Genomic DNA, 21,254 nt, shown 5'->3' on the forward strand with positions numbered 1-21,254 from the left:
GAGGGTTTGAGGGCAGGAGAAGGGGACGAAAGAGAATGAGATGGCTGGATGGCATCACCGACTCGATGGAGGTGAGTTTGAGTGAACTCCGGGCGTTGGTGATGGACAAGGAGGCCTGTTTATGCTGTGATTCATGGGGTCGCAAAGAGTCGGACCAACTGAATGACTGAGCAATTGAACTGAACTGAATGGTTGCCTTTGATCCTGAATAAAATCCACATTATTAAATAGGGCTGTGCAGGTCTTTTGGTAAAGTCAATAATTATATCAATGCAGAGCTTCCCAAGTGGCTCAGTGGTAAAGAATCTGCCTGCCAATGCAGGAGCCTTGGGTTTGGCCCCTGGGTCAGGAAGATCCCCTGGAAAAAGAAATGGCAACCCACTTCAGTATTCTTCCCTGGAGAATCCAATGGACAGAGGAGCTGGGGGAGCCTACAGTCTATGGAGTCACAAAAGAGTAGGACACAACTTAGTAACTAAACAACAACAACAAATAGCAACCCCATGTTATTGTTATGGAAAAAGAAGTCTATTGATTAATTAGTTTATTAACAAAAACCTGTTGTCGAGCAGTTACATGATGTATACCAGGAAATGTTTGCCATACCAGAGGAGGAAGGAATCTTATATTTTTGCTTCTTTCTTCTTGAAGAAGTGGATAATGTTTAGTAGATGGTACTGGTGAAATCTGCAATTGACTGGTCTTCATGCTACTGCCAAGCAGCAGCTAACTAGGAACTATTAAACCTTTTCATGAAAAGCCATGTTTGTTGTATCCTTTGTGTATAATTTTATAACTAGAGTAAAATATTACTATAGACTGATGTTTTATCTTTTTCCTTTGAAAATATGGATTATGGCAAGAAGTACAAATCTTTAAAAAATAAGGACCAAACAACTTTAGAGAAAAAACACTTCACTGTAATTTATTGAACATTCAATAAACATTCAACTAACTGCTAATAAAATGCCTTACTGAAAACAACGATACCAAACAAAATAAATTTAAGTATTTTCTTAAAAAATCATTTTGAAGTTAGCTCTATTCAGTTAGTGACTAATACAATAAAGGCAGACAAACTTTATAATTAGCTGCTTTTTATCTTTCAGTCCATATTATTAAATGATGGAAAATACTCAATACAACCATGTGTAGAGAACTAGGAAATAAGAGGATAAAGCCAATGACTACCCTCACATGAAATCATGTCTGAAGTTGCTTTGCTATCAAAATCTGAATTGTTAATCTGTTGTTAGCACTGAGACAAGCTTCATATATTATCCTCAAAAGAAACACAATGCACAATGTGATTGCCTATTTAGCAACAGCAAGCACTACATTCATTACCATTTCATTCCAGGAATTAAATTAGGTCAGCCATAGTCTTTGGCATTTCCTACACTGTAGTGTGGTAGAAAGTCTCAGTGTCACAAAGAATCTTCTTGTCTTCTTCAATGTTTATGGCCACAGCTTTCCTCCCAAACTGACTCCCGCTTCCAATTCTGAACAAAAGAAAAATTATTCACCATCAGTTATCAAGCATTACATGAAGTACAAATGATATGAATTACTTGTTAACCACCAGTGGCTGTTTCTTTGCCAAGATTATACTTGGAGGGCTTCTAATCAGAGAACTAGATGCTAATCACAAAACCTAGAGAAAAAGAAAATATTACTTTTGTGGTTGTTCAAAAAGATTCGTCTGGCTGCAAGGTCAGATTCTATCAGGCAGTCTGAGTGTTATTACTTATAGAGCAGACTACAGAATTGTGCTTGGGGTAGTGAAATTAAAGCCTGTGCCAAAGTGGGCCAAGAGCAGGTATTAGCCTGGGACAGACGTAAATACCAGACGAAACAAAAGGAACAGGTGTGCAATCCATTTTGACACACTTTTGGAACTACAAATTGAAAATATAAATTCTGGAATGTTAACTATTGCTTAGGACTATTCTGTCCAAGGCAATAACCACTAGCTACATGTGGTTATTTAAATTAAAACTAAATAAAATAGAAAATGTTACCCCCAGTTGCATTAACCGTATTTCAGTAGACACTCGTGGCCTGTCATCACTGTGTTTGGCAGCATGGACATGGAACACTTCCCTCACTACAGAAAGTTCTACTGGACAGACTTGGGTCAGGACTTAAAACTTTTTCTGTGTGGGGGGAACCTCTAACAAATCTGTATGGTAAACCATATTTATCACTGATTTCTCCTCAGGTCACATCATACACTGTAACACTGTTGACTGCATCATTATTACCGCCACAGCTCTCTGCTAAAACAGATGCTGCTGCTGCTAAGTCACTTCAGTTGTGTCCGACTCTGTGTGACCCCATTGACGGCAGCCCACCAGGCTCCGCCGTCCCTGGGATTCTCCAGGCAAGAACACTGGAGTGGGTTGCCATTTCCTTCTCCAATGCATGAAAGTGAAAAGAGAAAGTGAAGTTGCTCAGTTGTGTCTGACTCTGTGTGACCCCATGGACTGCAGCCCACCAGACTCCTCCGTCCATGGGAGTTTCCAAAACAGATGATAGACCCAGTCAAAAATGTCTTGGCTGGAACAACTTAAAATATCAAATAACCAGGACAAGAGGAAAACAAATAGGAAAACACTGACTTGCTCTTTATCCAAACAACATGCTGTTGCACTGTGTCCTAAATCAGGCCGATACTATTTCTGAGCATCACCTAATCATCTATTCTTACCAACTACTACTATATTTTTTGACAAAGTTATTTTTTATATAAGTAGCAAGACATAATTCAATTTATTTAAGTGATAAAGATACTATAACTAAATCTGGGTCAACATAAATTGCTACCAGAAAATGCCAAGAAAAATCTCAATTATATAGGAAATCATCAAGAATGTACAAGATATGAGAAACATGACAAAAAAAAAGACTTGTGTGTAAGTTAAGAAAGACAACCAGATCTAACAGCATTAGTGATGTTCCCTTTGAATATAATCTATCAGTTCAGTTCAGTTCAGTCGCTCAGTCATGCCTGACTCTGCGACCCCTTGAATATAAACTATATAAAGTCCAAAATCAGAACTACATTTCACGTTGTTTTCCCACTGTGTTCTGATTAATCACAAATCTTTCTAAGGACAATTTAAATACCACTTTTCATCAACACATTTCCTGATTCATTTACCCGATTTTCAAGGTTGTCTGACTGATGAAATTATACTTGAAAAAAACAATACATGATTTATTTTTCCAGAATAAAAGCAAGTAATTCAGTGAAGATGACAAATACTCAACTGAGAATACAGTTTTCACAAGAAGTGGGCAGATCATAGTTCATAACCACGAACATTAGTTGTACATAAAAATGTGAGCCTGAGATATGATAATATATTCAAATTCTAATTCAAAAGCAACGTCTATACAATCTTTCAGGACACAAAACTGTAATGAACTTCCTATAAATCACACCGCTGTCTGTAGAGTATGGTCTTTATTTCCCTACATTGCTTGAGCTGACAAAGACAATGAAAAATCTTCCCCTCAAAATCAACTTTTAGTAGATAAATAACATAATGAAATTAAACACCAGTAAGTCAGTATCAAAATATAGTTTGTACCTTATCAAGGAGTTCCCTCTTGGTAATACCTCTTTCTTTCTGTCAGCACCTGCAAAATACTAATAAGCCTTAACTATCAGGAGTCATTTGTTGAGTCAGGGTTTAAATTGGTAAATGTGTATGAAACCACGCATCCCTGGGTGCTACAGTGGCACAGCAGACAGGACTTGAAAGGAAACAGTTTTATTTTGAGCAGGGGGCAAAGACAATGCAGCACTTCTCAGCTACGTTGTAATTAGATCCTGCTTCAGTTTATTAAGGAAATAGTGAGATATTAACAGTGTCTTAAGTGTCAGACTTTATTTTTTTGGGCTTCAAAATCACTGCGGATGCTGATTGCAGCCATGAAATTAAAAGACGCTTACTCCTTGGAAGGAAAGTTATGACCAACCTAGTTAGTATATTAAAAAGCAGAGACATTACTTTGCCAACCAAGGTCCGTTTAGTCAAGGCTATGGTTTTTCCAGTGGTCGTGTATGGATGTGAGAGTTGGACTATGAAGAAAGCTGATCGCCGAAGAATTGATGCTTTTGAACTGTGGTGCTGGAGAAGACTCTTGAGAGTCCCCTGGACTGCAAGGAGATCCAACCAGTCCATTCTAAAGGAGATCGATCCTGGGTGTTCATTGGAAGGACTGACACTAAAGCTGAAACTCCAATACTTTGGCCACCTCATGAGATGAGCTGACTCACTGGAAAAAAAAGACTCTGATGCTGGGAAGGATTGGGGGCGGGAGGAGAAGGGGACGACAGAGAATGAGATGGCTGGATGGCATCACTGACTCGATGGACATGAGTTTGAGTGAACTCCAGGAATTGGTGATGGACAGGGAGGCCTGGCGTGCAGTGATTCATGGGGTCGCAAAGAGTCAGACACGACTGAGCGACTGAACTGAACTGAACTGAAGTAGCAATACCAGGGAAGAACAGCTCCTGCCACATAAGAGACTGACATGCGTTTTCTCAGATCCAGTCTACCCTTTGCCTTGAGTCCTTAAAAAGAACAGCCTGTGTACTGGCTGGTCCCTCATATGTCATAGGCAGCATACAATTCCTTCCTTACAGTATTTCAGAGAGGAAAACGTTAATTCAGATCAGAGTCAGAATAAAAAGCCATTTGACTTCTCACTCTTATCCCTACCACTGGAAGGAACCCATTAGAAATCCATTCTTTTAATTCTGCCAAAATACTGATATTACTGTATCAAATTTTAGAACAAAATACCCTGGAGTTAGTTACCTGCAGTTTTTCTACTATCTGGCACAGTTGTTTTTCTTCTTGTGTCTACTCAGTTAGCTTTATTACAAGCACTAAGACACTGCAGATACTAGCTACTGCAATTTTAGCACTGAGCTTAAATAAGAAGGTAAAAAAAAACCCTGGTTATAATTTTTACGTACATTAATTAGAAAAACATTACTCTATTTCAAAATTATTATAAGATACAATAATATATACCTTTCAAAGATCAGTTCTTTCTTCACTAGAATTTGAAATGGATCTCTCAGGAACTTTGTGAGGACTTCAGCATATTGATTGGCATTAAGGAAGAAAGGGACACCACCTTAAAAAAGAGACAATGACTAATTATGATGACATATCAACTGTAACAGTTTTCATAATAATACTTAAGAGGAATAATGTTTGAGACCAAGCGTCCCTGTCTTACTACTGAACTGAGCTAGACAGAGATTGTAGGAAACAATTGATTTTGGCAGGGGAAGGACAATATAGCACTTCACAGCTATATTGCAAGTTATTCCAACCTGCCCTCTGCAAAAAATCACATGCACACCTGAGTGCTTGTATTTGATTTCTGGTAAAACTCGTGGATTCGACCTTTAATCCTTTGGTTCAATATTTTTTATCAGCTTCATCCAAAATAAGCATCTTAGTCCATTTGGGAAAGTGAAAAAAAGTTTTACTTAAAGAGTGAGTTGTGCATAGAGACTTCCTTCCAGAGACCACAGTACAGAAGGAGGGGGGAGGGAAGAAGAAGTTTAACTGAAGAAATCTGACAAACTCTTATCTCAGCCACATGATCAAGGTCAACATCAATAGTAAAAACGCTTGATAGAATGAAATGAAAATGGTATTTTACCTCTGTGGTCTTCCTCCTCAAGACCCCTAACTATAGTCTAATCTTGAGAAAAACATCAGACAAATTCCAATACAAATGCATCCTACTAACTATCTGACCAATGCTTCTCAAAATGGTGAAGGTCATTAAAAAAAATGGTGAGGAGGGAGAGGAATTTGAATAACTGTTACAGGCAAGAAGAGCTTAAGGAGACATAATTAAATGTCACATGGTATCCTGAACAGGATCCTGGAACAGAAAATGGACACTAGGTAAAAAACTAAGGAAGCCTGAATAGATTCTGGACTTTAATGTGTCAATGTCGGTTCATTAATTTTAACAAATGTGCCAAACTAATGTAAGTTGTTAACAATATAGGAACCTGGGAACTCTCATCCCAATTTTCCTGTAAACTTAAAATTGTTCTAAAAAATAAAGCCTATTAAAGAAAAGCCTTAGAATCATCTCTAGATATTCATGCATGGCCACTGGCTTAAACAATTAGGATAATTATTTTCCCTCCCATACCCTAAATATCACTGGTTTAAAAATGCCCTAGGAAAAATATGCCAATACTTACAAACATATCTTCTATATCAAATATTCTCCCTGGAGTACCAGGGATGTTGTGTGCTGCCTCTTCCATCAGCTTACCGTTTTTGTATTTTATTTTGAACACTTGTTCCAAACAATACAGGTATGACAAGTTGCTCCCAGGTAGTATCCAAGTGCTAGAAGTATCTTTTGGATCTAAAAGTCAAAAGCTTAAATTATTATGTTTTGCGAATAAAGCCTTCATCACATGACTTTCAAGGCATATGGCTAAATGTTAAACTGTTTATATTTAGTTTAAAATTCTGGTCTGTGAACAGTTTTTATGCAGCACAATGTAGAATCACTTCCAAACTTACAAGGCAGACAAATCAAACTGCTTCAAGATAAAATCATTTAAGCATCTCATTTTTAATTTTAGATTTTTGTGCCCTTTCAAACTTGAGATCCTCAGTTTCCTACACATACCAGCTAAATAATCAAATAATTCAAACAAACATTTTCATTATTCTTTTATGTATAAGACACATAAGTAGGGAAACAAGCTCTATATTTATAGATCATGGCAAATTGTTCTGATATGTATTCACTGATTATCATTCACTTCAAAAATAAGTATCTTTCCAATAGGAAACTTATACAGCCTTGAGTTTTTTTCCCATTGTTTTTTAATTGGCAGACTTGATTTTAATAAAGCCTATAGTTTTGTTAAGAAAAGCTTTATTTTAGAGCTAACATAGCAATAAGCTTTGAAAACAGATAGCAAGCAACAGATATATCACGAGTGACAAAGATTTCTAACTAGTTACAGAGACCACAGTTTTTATGTTGCAAAAATTGCAGTTAAACTTAACAACAATAACAAAAAGGGTATAGATCCTGTCTACTATAAAAGAAAGAAAGCTTTAATTTCTTGGTCTGTTGAAAGCTCAGGTGAAGTGGACTATCATGAATTTATTTTATTGCAAGTCTTTCCAGTGTGCAAATTTCTGTAGTCCAGTGAGGAGGCTTGCTGCAGGCACAAAGAATACAAATAGTTGGATTCATCCCTGGTTGACGTTTTCTCTGGTGGGCAACAGCTAGTAATAATTGGGAGCATTTATAAACCTTGGGGATGGTGGAACAGGTTTTTGGTAGTTATGATTTTAGAGATAAACCAAGGCTCAGAAATGTTAAATGACTTGTTTACTATCACTCAGGTAACAGTCAATAGTTGCTAAGATTAGATCTTTAATTTTCATAATTCCAAATTTTCTTCAAGGTGGTGGAAAGGTTTTTCTGGAGAAAAACTGGGAAAAGTTCCCAAGAGGAATTTTAAAGAATAGTTTGTAAGTGAACTGTGTTAACACTGTAAACACTAAGGAAATAAAAAGAAATATAAAACTCCTACAAAGTTTGACATTTGGTTTTTAAAACATACTAAGTCTACCTCACCATAAATAGCCACTGACCATAAACCTATTTTTTGGCTTTATTTCTCAGCCTATAGTCATTTTCTTTCCCTTGGAGAGTGCTAATGTTTCTTCCTGTTTATAACACAATGAATATTAAAGCATGTAAGATTATACATGGGGAACAATATCTGAGACTAAAATATAAATTTTTATTATATTAGCCTGGCTTAGAGATTTGTGATTTGGTAAAATTGGTATATTATGGTCTAAAATATCTGCTTTAACCATTATTGAACAGTATGTTTCTTTGCACTGAAACTCACAATATTTATAATATTCTTAATTACTTGGCTTTTTTCAACTTAAAACTAAAATCAAAATCCTTATTATGTAATAATTTATGCCAAAAATTCACATTTACTAAAAGTTAAAGTGTAATGGTTAATCATAGATAAAATTAATAAATTTCAATGTCCCAGGCACTTGACAAAAATTCAATACAACAATCCTATGAAGTGGATACAATTATTATCATTTCTACTTTAAAGACGAGGAGATGGAGGCCCAGAAAGATTAAGTAACTTGCCTCCTGCCATCAAAGTGTGAAACTAGGTTTTGAACCCAGGTGTGTTTCATTCCAGAATACCCTTCACTGCCTTAATCATTACCTATGCAATGATGCATGGATCTCTTGCATGAATATAACCTTATCCACTGATATCAAAATCAAATGACAGGCCATTGTGATTTAATACATATATAATATACTTTCATCATCACACAGTAAGTCAATATTCCTTAACAATTTAATACAGTTTCTTCCCTTAAATATAAGGTAAATGCCACAGCAAAGAACCTAAATACAAAACAACTTTCCAGGCCCCCTGAAAGATATATTTGCTTTTGTTAGGTTCATTCTAAGAATTAAAAGAGCTCCCCGGGAATCTTTCTTTGAAATGCACACCTGAGAGAGACAGCAGAACTGAAATGGCTTTTAAAGTCTCCTGGCCCCATTACTTACTAGTTGCATAATCTTGTGTTAGACCTTTTGGGCTTCATTAGAACACGGATTATAATACTCCCTATATAGGCAGTGCTATGAAAGGACACTGTAAATGGTTAGGAGGTTGTATAAATGGTAGTCTTGCTTAGGATTTCCAGATAAAAACAGGACGCCCAGTTAAGCTTCAGACAAATAACAAATAGTTTTATATTTTTAATTTGATTTGATATCGGAAACATTTATAATAAAAATTGTGTTGTTTATCTGAAATTTAAATTTTAACTAGCATCCTGTATTTTTATCGCTAAATCTGTCAACTCTCTTCTTGCCCCCATAGGTAGGAGGGGCTGGAGGATGGTAGGCCCAGCTCCATTCCCCCCACTCCCACCCCTAACGGGAGAAACTAAGGCAAAGGGCAGGTTGAAGAATGAATCTCGAGAAGGGGAAGAAAGGGGAGGGCTGGGTGGAGGAGGTCTTCCCACGGGTGGGGCTGAAAGCAGAATCCGCTGACAAGCAGATTCTACCGAGCCTCCCGAACCCCCGCAACTCGCACCGCTCAGGCGGGCCAACACCCCATGCTCCCCCATCCCTGGGCAGGAGCACAGCCGCCTTTCCACCCACCGTTGCCTGGGCGGCAGCAGCAGCAGCGGGCTCTGGACTCGCTGCCACCGGTTCCTCTCAGTCGCCATCAGCAGCACCGACACCACAGAGGCCGCCGCCATGTCCCTGAAGCCTGGACGCTTGTTGATGTGCAACTGCGTCTCAGATGCGACCCAAATCGTCCCGCCAGACCGTATAGAAGTCTCTTGTCCTCCTCTGGCCACCGTCCAGTCTGATCCAAGAAGCAGGCCAATCCGAGCGAGGCATTCGGGAGGGGGCGTCACCGCTAAGACCAATCAAAGAAGAGAGCAGAGCTGCGGTGCCGCAGATGGCTGCGTGCCGGTGGTGGTCCCTGCTTTGTTCGTCCCTTGGGGTGGGATCCAGCTAGGGTAGGGCCTGCTGTTCTCAGACCTTTTAGGCTACCTGAGTGCCCCATGGATATTTTTTTCTGTGGTTTATGGGGTTCTTTTTCTCTCATGGGCTTCAGGGCGGAGAGCCCTTGCTGCTGCTGCTGCTGCTACTGCTAAGTCGCTTCAGTCGTGTCCGACTCTGCGCGACCCCATAGACGGCAGCCCACGAGGCTTCGCCATCCCTGGGATTCTCCAGGCAAGAACACTGGAGTGGGCTGCCATTTCCCTCTCCCAACTCGTGAAAGTGAAAAGTGCAAGTGAAGTCGCTCAGTCGTGTCCGACTAGTAGCGACCCCATGGACTGCAGCCTACCAGGCTCCTCTGTCCATGGGATTTTCTAGGCAAGAGTACTGGAGTGGCTTGCCATTGCCTTCTCCGGAAGAGCCCTTACATGACCCTTAATCTTACAGAGTTTTCTGAGGGGAAGAAGAAAGGGGGAATATCTTGATATAAAAGGGTGTGGGGTATGAAAAATACATTTTATAATGTGTCCAAAAATGTGAAAAACGTATTTAAAACAAATCCTCCTGTTAATTGTCTCAAAATTGAAATTACAGAATGTTAAGATAAACTTTTTTCTGTAATGTTACGTTTTAAAAATTGAGATATAATTGTCACATGCATTGTATAAGTTTAAGCTGTACAACCTATTGATTTGATACCTTTATGAATTGCAATATGATTACTGCCATAGGATTAGCCGAAACCTGTTTCATGTCACATAATTATGATTTCTTTTTTGATGGGACATTTAAGATCTACTCTCCTAGCAACTTTGAAGTACATGATACAGTATTGTTGACTATAATCACTAATGCAGTGCATTAGATCTCTAGAACTTACTGTCTTCTAGCTGCAAGTTTTTAGACTATTTTTACAGCAATAATGAGCGTAAGATAGAGCTTAACCCTTCCCCCACTTAAAAAAATCAGGTTACTCTTACTATTGAGATTTAAGAGTTCTTGTATTTTAACAGTCCTTTTTTTTAAAAAAAGAGTTTTTTGTATGGTTTAGATAATAGTCTTTTTTTTTTAACAGAGAGTTATATTTTTCATACATATTTTCTATCAACCCACAACTTATCCTTTTATTCTCTTAATAGTATCTTTCACACAGCAGAAAAGCTTCATTTTAATGAAGTCCATCTTATCAAGTTTTTCTTTCATGGTACATACCTTTGGTATTGTACCTAGAAAGTCTTCACCAAATCCTAGGTTATCTAGATTTTCTCCTATGTTATGTTGTTGTTCGTTTGCTAAGTCATGTCCAACTCTTTGCAACCCTATGGACTGCAGTACAGCAGGCTTTCCTGTCCTTCACCATCTCCTGGAGTTAGCTCAAATTCATGTCCGTTGAGTCGGTGATGCTATCCAACCATCTCATTCTCTTCTGCCCGCTTCTCCTCCTGCTCTTAATCTTTCCCAGCATCAGGGTCTTTTCCAGTGAGTCGGGTCTTCAAATCAGGTGGCCAAAGTGTTGGAGCTCCAGTTTCAGCATCAGCCTTTTCAATGAATATTCAGGGCTGAATTCCTTTCAGATTTACTAGTGTGATTTCCTTGCTGTCCAAGGGACTTGCGAGCATCTTCTCCAACACCACAATTTGAAAGCATCAATTCTTTGTTGCTCAGCCTTCTTTATGGTCCAACTCTCATATTCGTGTATGACTACTGGTATGACTATCATACGTAGCTGTGACTATATGGACCTTAGTTGGCAAAGTGATGTCTCTGCTTTTTTAATACACTATCTAGGTTTGTCATAGCTTTCCTTCCAAGGAGTAAGCGTCTTTGAATTTCATGGCTGCTGTCACCATCCACAGTAATTTGGGAACCCAAGAAAATAAAATCTGCCACTGTTTCCACTTTTCCCCCTTCTATTTGTCATGAAGTGATGGGACAGGATGCCATGATCTTAATTTTTTGAATGTTGAGTTTTAAGCCAACTTTTTCACTGTCCTCTTTCACCTTCATGAAGAGGCTCTTTATTTCCTCTTCAATTTCTGCCATTAGAGTGGTATCATCTGCATATCTGAGGTTGTTGATATTTCTCCTAGCAATCTTCATTCCAGCTTGTCATTGATCCAACCTGGCATTTTGCATGATACACTCTGCATAGAAGTTAAATGAGCAGGGTGATAATGTACGGCCTTGATGTACTCCTTTCCCAATTTTGAACCAGGCTGTTGTTGTTCCATGTCCAGTTCTAACTGTTGCTTCTTGACCTGCATACAGGTTTCTCAGGAGACAAGTAAGGTGGCCTGGTATTCACATCTCTTTAAGAATTTTCCACAGTTTGTTGTGATCCACATGGTCAATGAAGCAGAATTAAATGTTTTTATGGAATTCCCTTGCTTTCTCTATGGCCCAATGAATGTTGCCAATTTGATCTCTGGTTCCTATGTCTTTTCTAAATCCAGCTTGTACATCTGGAAGTTCTTGGTTCATGTACTGTTGAAGGCTAGCTTGAAGGACTTTGAGCATTACCTTGCTAGCATGTGAAATAAGTGCAGATACATGGTAGTTTGAACATTCTTTGGCATTGCCCTTCTTTGGGGTTGGAATGAAAACTGTTATGGGAATTTTATTGTTTTGTGTTTTACATTTAGGTCAGTGATTCATTTTGAGTTAATTTTCTTAAGGGAAAAAATTGTTCCATATGACAGTTGTTTTTGTTTTAGTTATGTATATTTATGTCTTCTGTGTCATGAGGTTAAATTTATATTATGCTATGGTTTGCAGCCTAAGAAGTTTGAAGAGTTTTGCTATAGTCAGTGGTACTCACTGTGTGGTCCCAGGACCAGCAGCATCAGTAATCCTGGGTACTTGTTAGAAATGCAGATTCTTATATCTCATCCCACACTACTGAATCAGAATCCCTGGAGGCAAGGACTAGGAATTTGTATTTTTTAAAAATTCATCTATATTTCCAGGTGATTCTGCTAGTTTGAGAACCACTGATTTAGACTAAACAAGGTGGTCCAATGGTACCTCACCTCATTTGTGGCACCCAGGGTGGATCCTTTGTCTTTCTCTTCATTGTCAGAGGCATTGCTGACAATCCACCAAAAGGGATGTAGAATCTACTTTGGTAGTGCTTGGAGGATGATTTATCTTTGCAAACTCAGGCAAATCCTTACCTGAAGGCAGAAAATGGTCTAGAGTCATATGTTTAGTGATACACACTTTGGTTCTTATACGAACAGCATCTACAAAATGAGACTAAAGCCATACACAGTTGCTGCTGCTGCTGCTGCTAAGTCACTTCAGTCGTGTCCGACTCTGTGTGACCCCATAGATGGAAGCCCACCAGGCTCCCCCGTCCCTGGGATTCTCCTGGCAGGAACACTGGAGTGGGTTGCCATTTCCTTCTCCAATGTGTGAAAGTGAAAAGTGAAAGTGAAGTCGCTCAGTCGTGTCTGACCCTTAGTGACTCCACAGACTGCAGCCCACCAGGCTCCTCCATCCATGGGATTTTCTAGGCAAGAGTACTGGAGTGGCTTGCCATTGCCTTCTCCCATACAGGGTTACTGTGGGGCTTAAATGGTGTTTGTGAAATGCCTGCCATCATACCAGGTGGCACAGAGCAGTCACTTACTATATGGTGGTGATAGCTGCTGTAATTGACACTGCCTATCACGACTGGTAAAGAATCTGCTTGCAATACAGGAGACCCCAGTTCAATCCCCGGCTTGGGAATATCCCCCAGAGAAGGGATAGGCTACCTACTCCAGTATTCATGGGCTTCCGTGGTGGCTCAGATATTTAAGATTCTGCAATGCGGGAGACCTGGGCTCAATCCCTGGGTTGGGAAGATCTCCTGGAGGAGGGCATGGCAACCCACTCTAGTGTTGTTGCCTGAAGAATCCCTATGGATAGAGGAGCCTGGCAGGCTACAGTTCATGGGATTGCAAAGAGTCGGAGATGACTGAGGGACTAAGCACATCACAACCTTCGGCATATAATTGATGTTCAGTAGATGTGACTGATTATTAATTTGTTCAGTAGAGAGGAAGGCAGGCTATTCTGACTTGTTCCTTGATTTTGCCATACATTAGAGCAATGTAATTTGTCAGAGACAAGAGATAAATCATAATTAGGATAGATAAAAAGAGGCACAGAAGGGAGGAGGGCGGGGGAGAAGAGAAGACAGGAAGCCTGTCCACGTTCACAAGAAAAATGGAGATAATGACTGTTTTCCTGAAGGAACAAGGAGGTATGGGCTATTGAAAGCTATGCTTATTTCTTCTTAGTTATACGATTTCAGAACTACTAAAGGGACCTTGGGGATCACAGACCTACTCCCTCATGGCCCAGGTAGAGTAGCTGAGACCCCAGAGACTGTGTGTTAAAGATGAGGGGACAGAATTGGTTTCTGAGGACAGACACTGCCTGTTACATCTTGCCATAAGTCAGCCAATTCATCTCCATGGAAACCCCTGAAGATTGTGAGGGTACAGATGTGGGAAGGATAGCTGCCTTCTGAGTGTGATTTTTTTTCTTTCCTTTTTCTCTCATTCCTATTCATAAGATTCTCCTTACTCTTCCCTTCTCCCTTCCCTTCCATCTGTGATTCTCACCCATAAGAACCTGACTTAATCCAAGAAGCTGAGGTCACTGAATCTGCAAATTCCAGAAAGTCCCACATTATCAGTCTCCTCAGCAATATGTTGCTTTCTAGGGACCAGTTCACAGTTGGCTCTGACTGGGCACCAGATACTACTACTACTAACAGGTAAGCCTTCATTTGGTTCCTCAAAAACACTAGTCATCCTTGAAGAGCCAGAAACTACTGTGGAAACACAACCCAAAGCTATATTACTCCTTTGGGTCTTTAACCCCTCTCTGAATTTCTTGCAAGGGTTGCTATGAAAATGGTTGCTCTACTTGTGCAGGCAAAGTCATAGGAGGGAAGAACCTCTGCACAAATTTCACTTTGCAGGTAGCTTAACACCATCTCTTAACCACAGCCCACAACTGTTAGCAGAAAGCATTAAAGAATATCTCCAAACGCCTGGGTTGAGGGGCTATTACTAGAAATTTCATCCAAGGTGTTTGGGGTTCGGCTTTTTACATGAAAAAGAGGAAACCTGAGCTTTCCAGAATTGGCTCAGAACCTGTGGGTAATCCTGGCACTCTCGCGACCCGGTATCTCCTTTTAAGAATGGACTGGGGGGACAACCTGGCCAGATTTGCATTTGCTCAGGCTTTTTACGTGGGCTTCTGAATTCGGTTACTCCTCCTGTCAGGTAGTATCTGGAGCCACCTAATGAAGCCCTGCGACGGCATCTACCACTGGATAGTTGCGGAGCAGACGCTCCTGCGGCTGACAAGGAGGATTCGCAAGGACGCTGTGCTAGAGCCTTTCCCGGAGGGAGTGCTGCCGCGCCTGACTGTTGGCCGGCGCAGCGCTGGCGAGCTGCACAAAGGAAAAGGCCCACACGGTGGAGTCACTCGTATGTACACGCCTGCCGAGCCCGGCTGCTGCACAGCCCGCACTCCCTGCTCCAAATGCGAGTGTGTCCAGTGGACGCTGATAACTGAACGAGACAACCCCTAACGGGGAAACAAACTCTAGCCACCCCTGGTTCCCCGGAGTCACGAGATGGGACGGTCAACTGTACCTCATACAGCCCTTCTTCCAGAGCACCGGCGGGCGGCCGCAGAACTTCCTGCCAGTCCCTTTCTTGCCTGGGCTTCTCCACAGATGCCAGGCGAGGGGGTGGGAGTAGGGTGGGATAAGAAACTGAAGTCTCTGTCTCCTCTCCCCGATAGCTGGAGGACAGATCTTGCATCGCCCCCAGTCTTAAGGGACGATTCAAGATAGGTTCCTAGTGGCTCAGACAGTAAGGAATCTGCCTGCAATGCAAGAGACCTGGGTTCCATCCTCTGATGAGGAAGATCCCCTGGAGAAGGAAATGGCAACCCACTCCTGGTGGCTTATAGTTCATGGGGTTGCAGAGTCGGACACCAATGAGCAACTAACACAGGGGAGTGGGCACATCATCCCTCTGAATAAGGACATGGCGCGTGCGCACCTCTCCGGGCGCGTCGGGCACCGCCCTCCGGGCGGGGAAAGGTGCGCGCGGAGGCTGGAAACGCTGCGACGCGCTGTGAGGCGGCGGAGGCGGCGCGGAGCACGCCCCCAGGTCCTCCGCACCTCAGCTGCTCGGTCCTCCGCAGCCGCCGAGTCCGCGCGCCTCTTGTGGGCTGACAGAGCATACTTCATCCCGACCCACCCAGGAGGCCGAGCCAGAGACTGGACCTCAGATCCAGAAATCTATTCGCCCCCCTCGACCCAGGAAGCCAGAAGCAGGGTTACGGCGAGATTGGGGCGACGTGCTCTTCTCACCTTCGGAACTGCTACTTTGCTGTCTCCCAAAGGCAATCGTCGCGTTGGGAAAGCTGCTCGACCTAATCTTTAAATTTGCCCCCTGCGGGGCGTGGCTGGCGTCCTCTAGCCGCGCGGCCGTGGAGAGTTGGCCTTGACTGGGAGGGACTCTCGTTTTGTGCTCTTTAGGAGAGCGAGAAAGAGTGTGAGGACCGAACATCCTTTGGAGGAGATGCCTTTAAATAGTCATCCATAGCAGCGATAGAAGCAGATTTGTGTTGGTTTGTTTTGCTTCTACCAAGTGGTTTTTCGGTGAAATGCTGTTTTGGTTAAACGAAGAAATGGCCCCTCAGGAATTCACACGACGACTGGCCACAGTGATCACTCATGTCGGTAAATGAAGGTTTTTTAAATCTTGCGTTTTATTAATGGAGGGTGGGGGCGTTGTCTGGGGCCTAGTCTCCCCCCGCCCCTCACAGCAGCCCTGGGATGGCCTTGGGTATGGACCTTGCTGCTTTGGGTGCTGCTCTGTAAAGGGCATGCCTGGAGCGCAGCGCTCGCAGCCCTCGGGTCCGCCGAGTCTGGCGGGGCCGGGGTAGGCTGTGGGGCAGGTGTCTTCACCAGGCAATTGCCAAGTGTGTTGAACCCTACACCGAGGGCTCTCCGGAGGTTAGGACCTGTTACCCGCTGCTGACCGCGGGCAAGGGTGGCAGGTTGTGTCGTAATTGACGCGACTAGAAAGGAGAAGGAACAGGAGGAAGGGAGGCCGGTGCTTTCCCGCAGAAACTGCTGCCAAGGCACTGGGAGATGGGGTGCCGAAGTGCGGGCCACAGTAGAGGGCCTCTGCGCAGTCCTGCTCCCTGGCCTATCCCGTGGAAGTGCTGCCTGAAGGTGTCGCCCCATCCCTGGTGAAACCCACTGAGAAACCTCTGCAAGCCCTGGGAGACTGAGCAGTTTTAATCCTCTTCCATGAGTTAAAAAGGGGAGCAAAACATGCATACCTTCTTCCTGAAATAAGGGTTATGGTGGAAAGACAGGACATTGAGACAGTGGCAAGGTTAATTCTTTTTATCATTCCCCCCACCTCTGCGCCTTCCCTGGACCTCCTTAAATAAAAAAACGCATTCAGAGAATGTAGCTGACTAGAATTATCCTGATAGTTTTCTCTGTTGCTCACTTCACTTTGAGGTCCTTCTGTGAATGCAAATCAGTTTTCATTGATAAAGTCATTAAGTTTTCAATCTCATTGTTCCACCCATTTGTTAAAACTGCCTTCTTGGTATTTATGTGATAAATATTGCTTCAATTAGCCATCAGTACTCTTTGAGCACCCTAGGTCAATGTGTTTAGTACAATAATGATACATTATTCATACTTATAGAATGATACACATGTGAGGATATACTTTGGAAAATGGTTTATGGATACACGGGGAGGCTCAGCTTTGATGATTCAGTTTTAAAACATGTTTCTGGTGCCCAGTGTGGGCACTGAACTGGTTTTTAAGACAAAAGGTCAGTAGAACTCTACCAGGAAAGACTGAATGTGAAATACTGCTGAAGCCTGGATAAAATAAAACAGAACTTCGAGTCTGAAATATACCAAATGATGAGATGATTGTGCTAATACCAACAGGGAAAGAGCAGTGAACTGGGGGTACGACTGTCTGGATTTGAATCCTGCCCTAGAAAAGTCATTCAACTTTAGACTGGAAAATGGGAATTTTAATAATCCTTCCCACCCAGCTTAAAGTCTGCTTGTAAGATAATGTTTATGAAAATACCATCTAACCTGTAACTGTGTTATTGGTCCTATTCTTGGACCCTCTGCCACTAAAGATATCGGACAGATCACTGGGCCTCTTTCAGGGTGAAGCTTCCCATCAGTTAAACGAGGAGGTAGATGTGGACAATTATTCTCACCTGTTTCTCTGGATGTAGGCTCTTCTTGAAGATATGATAGGTGGTATATTCCTTGGCTGACCCCAGGCTGTCTGTGGGGCCCAGACTATGGTATTTTCTTTTCCACCTTGCTCCCTCCCTCTTTCCATAGTCAGCTCCATGTAGGATAGAAACATGAATTTGTTGTAGTTTATGCCCTCAAAGAACTTCTAATGACCCCCGGCTTTTGTTTGCTTTGCAGCATTCTGTCTCTTCCTGTTTAATCTCACAAACCTGTGAAGTAGGTGGGAGTATACATTATCACTCCCATTTTACAGTAAAGGAATTGAGACTTAGGAGGTTCATCATTTAAGATTTCAAGAGGTTAACCAGTTGCAGGCTTAGGGCTAGAAGGTACTTTTCAGATGCTCTGTTTGAGGATCTTACTGAGGGGTTCTCTAACCCAGAAGCTGCCCTGGCCTTCATGGAGAACTGAACTGTGTAGCTAGTAAAGCTTTTCATAGACTGGATTGGCTCTGTTTTTTTTTTTTTTCTTCTTCTTCCATTTTTATTGATATATAATTAACATACAGCAAGCACTGTATAAGTTTGGGATGTATAATGATTTTACTTAAACACATCATGAAACTATTACCACAGTAAGTTTAGTGAATATCCATCATATCATTGAGATACAACATTGTGTGCTAAGTTGCTTCAGTCATGTCCGACTCTTTCCGAGGCTACAGACTGTAGCCCACCAGGCTCCTCTGTCCATGGGATTCTCCAGGCAAGAAGAGTACTGGAGTGGGTTACCATGGCCTCCTTCAGAGATGCATCATTAAAGAAATAGAAAAAGCTTTTTTATTACTTGTCATGAGAACTCTTAGAATTTATTCTCTTAACAGCTTTCATATATAACATACCTTAATTATATTTATCATGTTATACATATCCCTAGTACTTACTTATCGTATAACTGGAAGTTTATACTTTTTGACTTCCTTCATCCAATTCCCATTTCCCCCTACCCTCTTCCTCTGGTTAGCACAGATCTGATCTCTTTTTCTACAAGTTTGTGTTTTGAATTGTATAGGATTGGCTCTGCATTTGACTTCGGGCATTTCCTTGGTGAGCAGCATCTGAGGGGGTGTCATCATGAGTTGGGGAAGGATTGAGAAGTGCTTGGAGCAAGACGTAGAACATTCTTCTGGTCCTGTCCTACCCACTCAACTGGGCAATAGTGCTGTGCTTTCATATTAATTCGGTCACTTCTGCCTCTCAGTCAGTTCCTCCTCCAGCTGGGGTTTCTGCTGTTTACACAGTCTTTTAGATTTGACAGTTCAGGTCTGGGGCCAGATGATTCAGTTTCTGAAATATCTCATGAGTCTCTTTCCTCTGTCCGTTCGCACTGCTACCTGTCTGTGACCTGCTTCAGAATGTCATTTCCTCCTGACTAATCCTTGTGCAAGCCTCCTGCCTTTCTTGTGTTTGCCTCTAATCTATACCAGGAATAAAAACAACAGCAAAACCACACACACACAGAGCATGGTGTATTCTAGAACCTTTAATGATATACATACATAGTCATTGTCTGTAGCCTGGAGTACAAGCTCTGGAGTATTTGGCACCCTTCCTGTCTTACTCCCCAATACCTGATATTTCTATACCTATGGTTGCTTAACTCAGGCTCTTCTGTTCTTCAGCTTTGTTCCACTATATTTTTCTACCCTGTTCCCACTTCTAAACTTTTGCTTCTGCTTTCCCCCCACCTTGAGTGACGCCCCTAATATGTTTCTTCTCACATGAATAGTATACACCTTTCAGTCCTGAATCAATGTCACCTTCTCTGATCCTGATATCAGGACATAGTGATTCCTGCTTTTGAATTTGAAGTAGGTTTTGTTCTACCCACATGACACCTCTCATACTCTCCCTTGTATTATAGTTAGTTGGTTATTCATGTGCATATCTCTGCTCCTAGACTCTTCATTACTTATCCATGTGGCCTAGACACTCACCTAACACAGGACTTCCTCTGAGGAGGCACAGAATAAATGTTTACTGAATAAATGAGTCATTTGTTGTGCCTTGAACTGGACTTTGAGTACTTAGTAATGTCAGGCAATTTTTATGCTTTTAAGAACAGCTTGGAAGCATTTGTAAATAACTGTTTTGTTTCCTAAACCCGATTTTTCAGGTAGACATGAAGTCCTTCAAGTGTTCTTCATATGATGTGGTTCTTTGTGGGATCTCTTTCTTTGGATTTTGTTAGTTTGTCAGGGAACCTAATAAAAATATGCACTTCACACGTGAACAGCGTCCAAGTGTGTTTTTACCCATGTAGGGCACAAAAGAGGACCATCCTCTCACCTTTACTCTGAACTATACAGTCACATTGGTTCAGTTACAGAATTTCAGAATCAGAAGCGTTGCATGATTTTCTCCATCCCATCCCTTTCAAGTCTTTAATCTCTGCAACTTTTACTGTACTGCTATTTATATGCAAAGGTGCTGCCTCAGAAATCATGAAATTTTTCGTAATGCATCTCACATTGCTCTAGAACTTTGATAGACAGGGCACATATGGTTAACGCAGAGCTTCTATTCAGTGGAAACCCTTAGTCATCCAGCTGATCCGTGTTGGTGATGCCCCATGCAGGTTTCACATTTCTAGTTCAGGTCACTCTCCACCTTGTCATCTCATATTAGAAGTAATTATTTTTACCTTACTTTATCATTGTTCTAAATAATTTTATGTTCGTCCATGCCCAATTAAACTGTGAAGCAGGAGGGACTATCCTTTGAGATATCCTTATATAATTGGAGATTGGATTGGTGGCTGTTTTAGTGATAAAAGCTGTAGGATTTTGATTTGTAACCCAGGTTGCTACATTTAGGACATTACTGGCATTAGTAATAGGCAACCAGAAGAATACTAAACTAAGAAATTCAGCTCACAATTCTTTATTCTATACAATGGAATAGTGACTGAAATGCCTCAGATTATGTCTCAGCTAAAGTTGGTGCTGAAGGAAGAGTCTAATGAGCAGAGTATCTGCTATTCAGATGGGATTATCAGATGGGCCTCCCTGTCCATCACCAACTCCCGGAGTACACCCAAACTCATGTCCACAGAGTCGGTGATGCCATCCAGCCATCTCATTCTCTGTCGTCCCCTTCTCCTCCCGCCCCCAACCTTTCCCAGCATCAGAATCTTTTCCAGCGAGTCAACTCGTCGCATGAGGTGGCCAAAGTATTGCAGTTTCAGCTTCAGCATCAGTCCCTCCAATGAACATCCAGGATTGATCTCCTTTAGAATGGACTGGTTGGATCTCCTTGCAGTATAAGGGACTCTCAAGAGTCTTCTCCAACACCACAGTTCAAAAGCATCGATTCTTCGGCGATCAGCT

The 21,254-nt window shown here is 41.7% G+C and overlaps 1 protein-coding gene, 1 long non-coding RNA gene and 2 other non-coding genes across 12 annotated transcripts in view; 1 reads left to right on the forward strand and 3 right to left on the reverse strand.

Annotated features, from left to right (window-relative positions):
- Window positions 1-770: 770 nt before the first annotated feature.
- LOC148778787 (uncharacterized) lies at window positions 771-9,691 on the reverse strand. Of its 4 annotated transcripts, XR_016038050.1 has the most exons (5): window positions 9,247-9,691; window positions 6,331-6,426; window positions 5,055-5,160; window positions 3,597-3,655; window positions 771-1,502 (listed from the first exon to the last, which is right to left on the reverse strand). It is a non-coding gene; the product is annotated as an uncharacterized LOC148778787 (long non-coding RNA). The 4 variants fall into 4 exon arrangements; XR_016038048.1 differs by lacking the exon at window positions 3,597-3,655 and having other exon boundaries at window positions 773-1,502; XR_016038049.1 differs by lacking the exon at window positions 771-1,502 and having other exon boundaries at window positions 3,079-3,645.
- LOC129553653 (small nucleolar RNA SNORA63) lies at window positions 3,713-3,844 on the reverse strand. Its single transcript, XR_008685502.2, has one exon. It is a non-coding gene; the product is annotated as a small nucleolar RNA SNORA63 (small nucleolar RNA).
- On the reverse strand, window positions 4,790-4,964 carry LOC129553853 (small nucleolar RNA SNORA81). Its single transcript, XR_008685533.2, has one exon. It is a non-coding gene; the product is annotated as a small nucleolar RNA SNORA81 (small nucleolar RNA).
- A 6,044-nt stretch (window positions 9,692-15,735) lies between the features above and the next one.
- The window catches only part of MCF2L2 (MCF.2 cell line derived transforming sequence-like 2), a 299,932-nt gene continuing 294,413 nt past the window's right edge, over window positions 15,736-21,254 (forward strand). For all 6 annotated transcript variants that reach the window (XM_055409620.2, XM_055409628.2, XM_055409637.2 and 3 more), the window contains exon 1: window positions 15,736-16,354. In XM_055409620.2, the coding sequence (XP_055265595.2) occupies window positions 16,279-16,354 (76 nt within the window). In that variant the 5' untranslated portion in view covers window positions 15,736-16,278. The remainder of the gene's footprint in view (window positions 16,355-21,254) is intronic.

The sequence above is a fragment of the Moschus berezovskii genome, chromosome 1 (assembly GCF_049115385.1).
Source record: "Moschus berezovskii isolate FMDL1 chromosome 1, NW_MosBer_1.0, whole genome shotgun sequence".
In the NCBI taxonomy this organism is placed as follows: Eukaryota; Metazoa; Chordata; class Mammalia; order Artiodactyla; family Moschidae; genus Moschus; species Moschus berezovskii.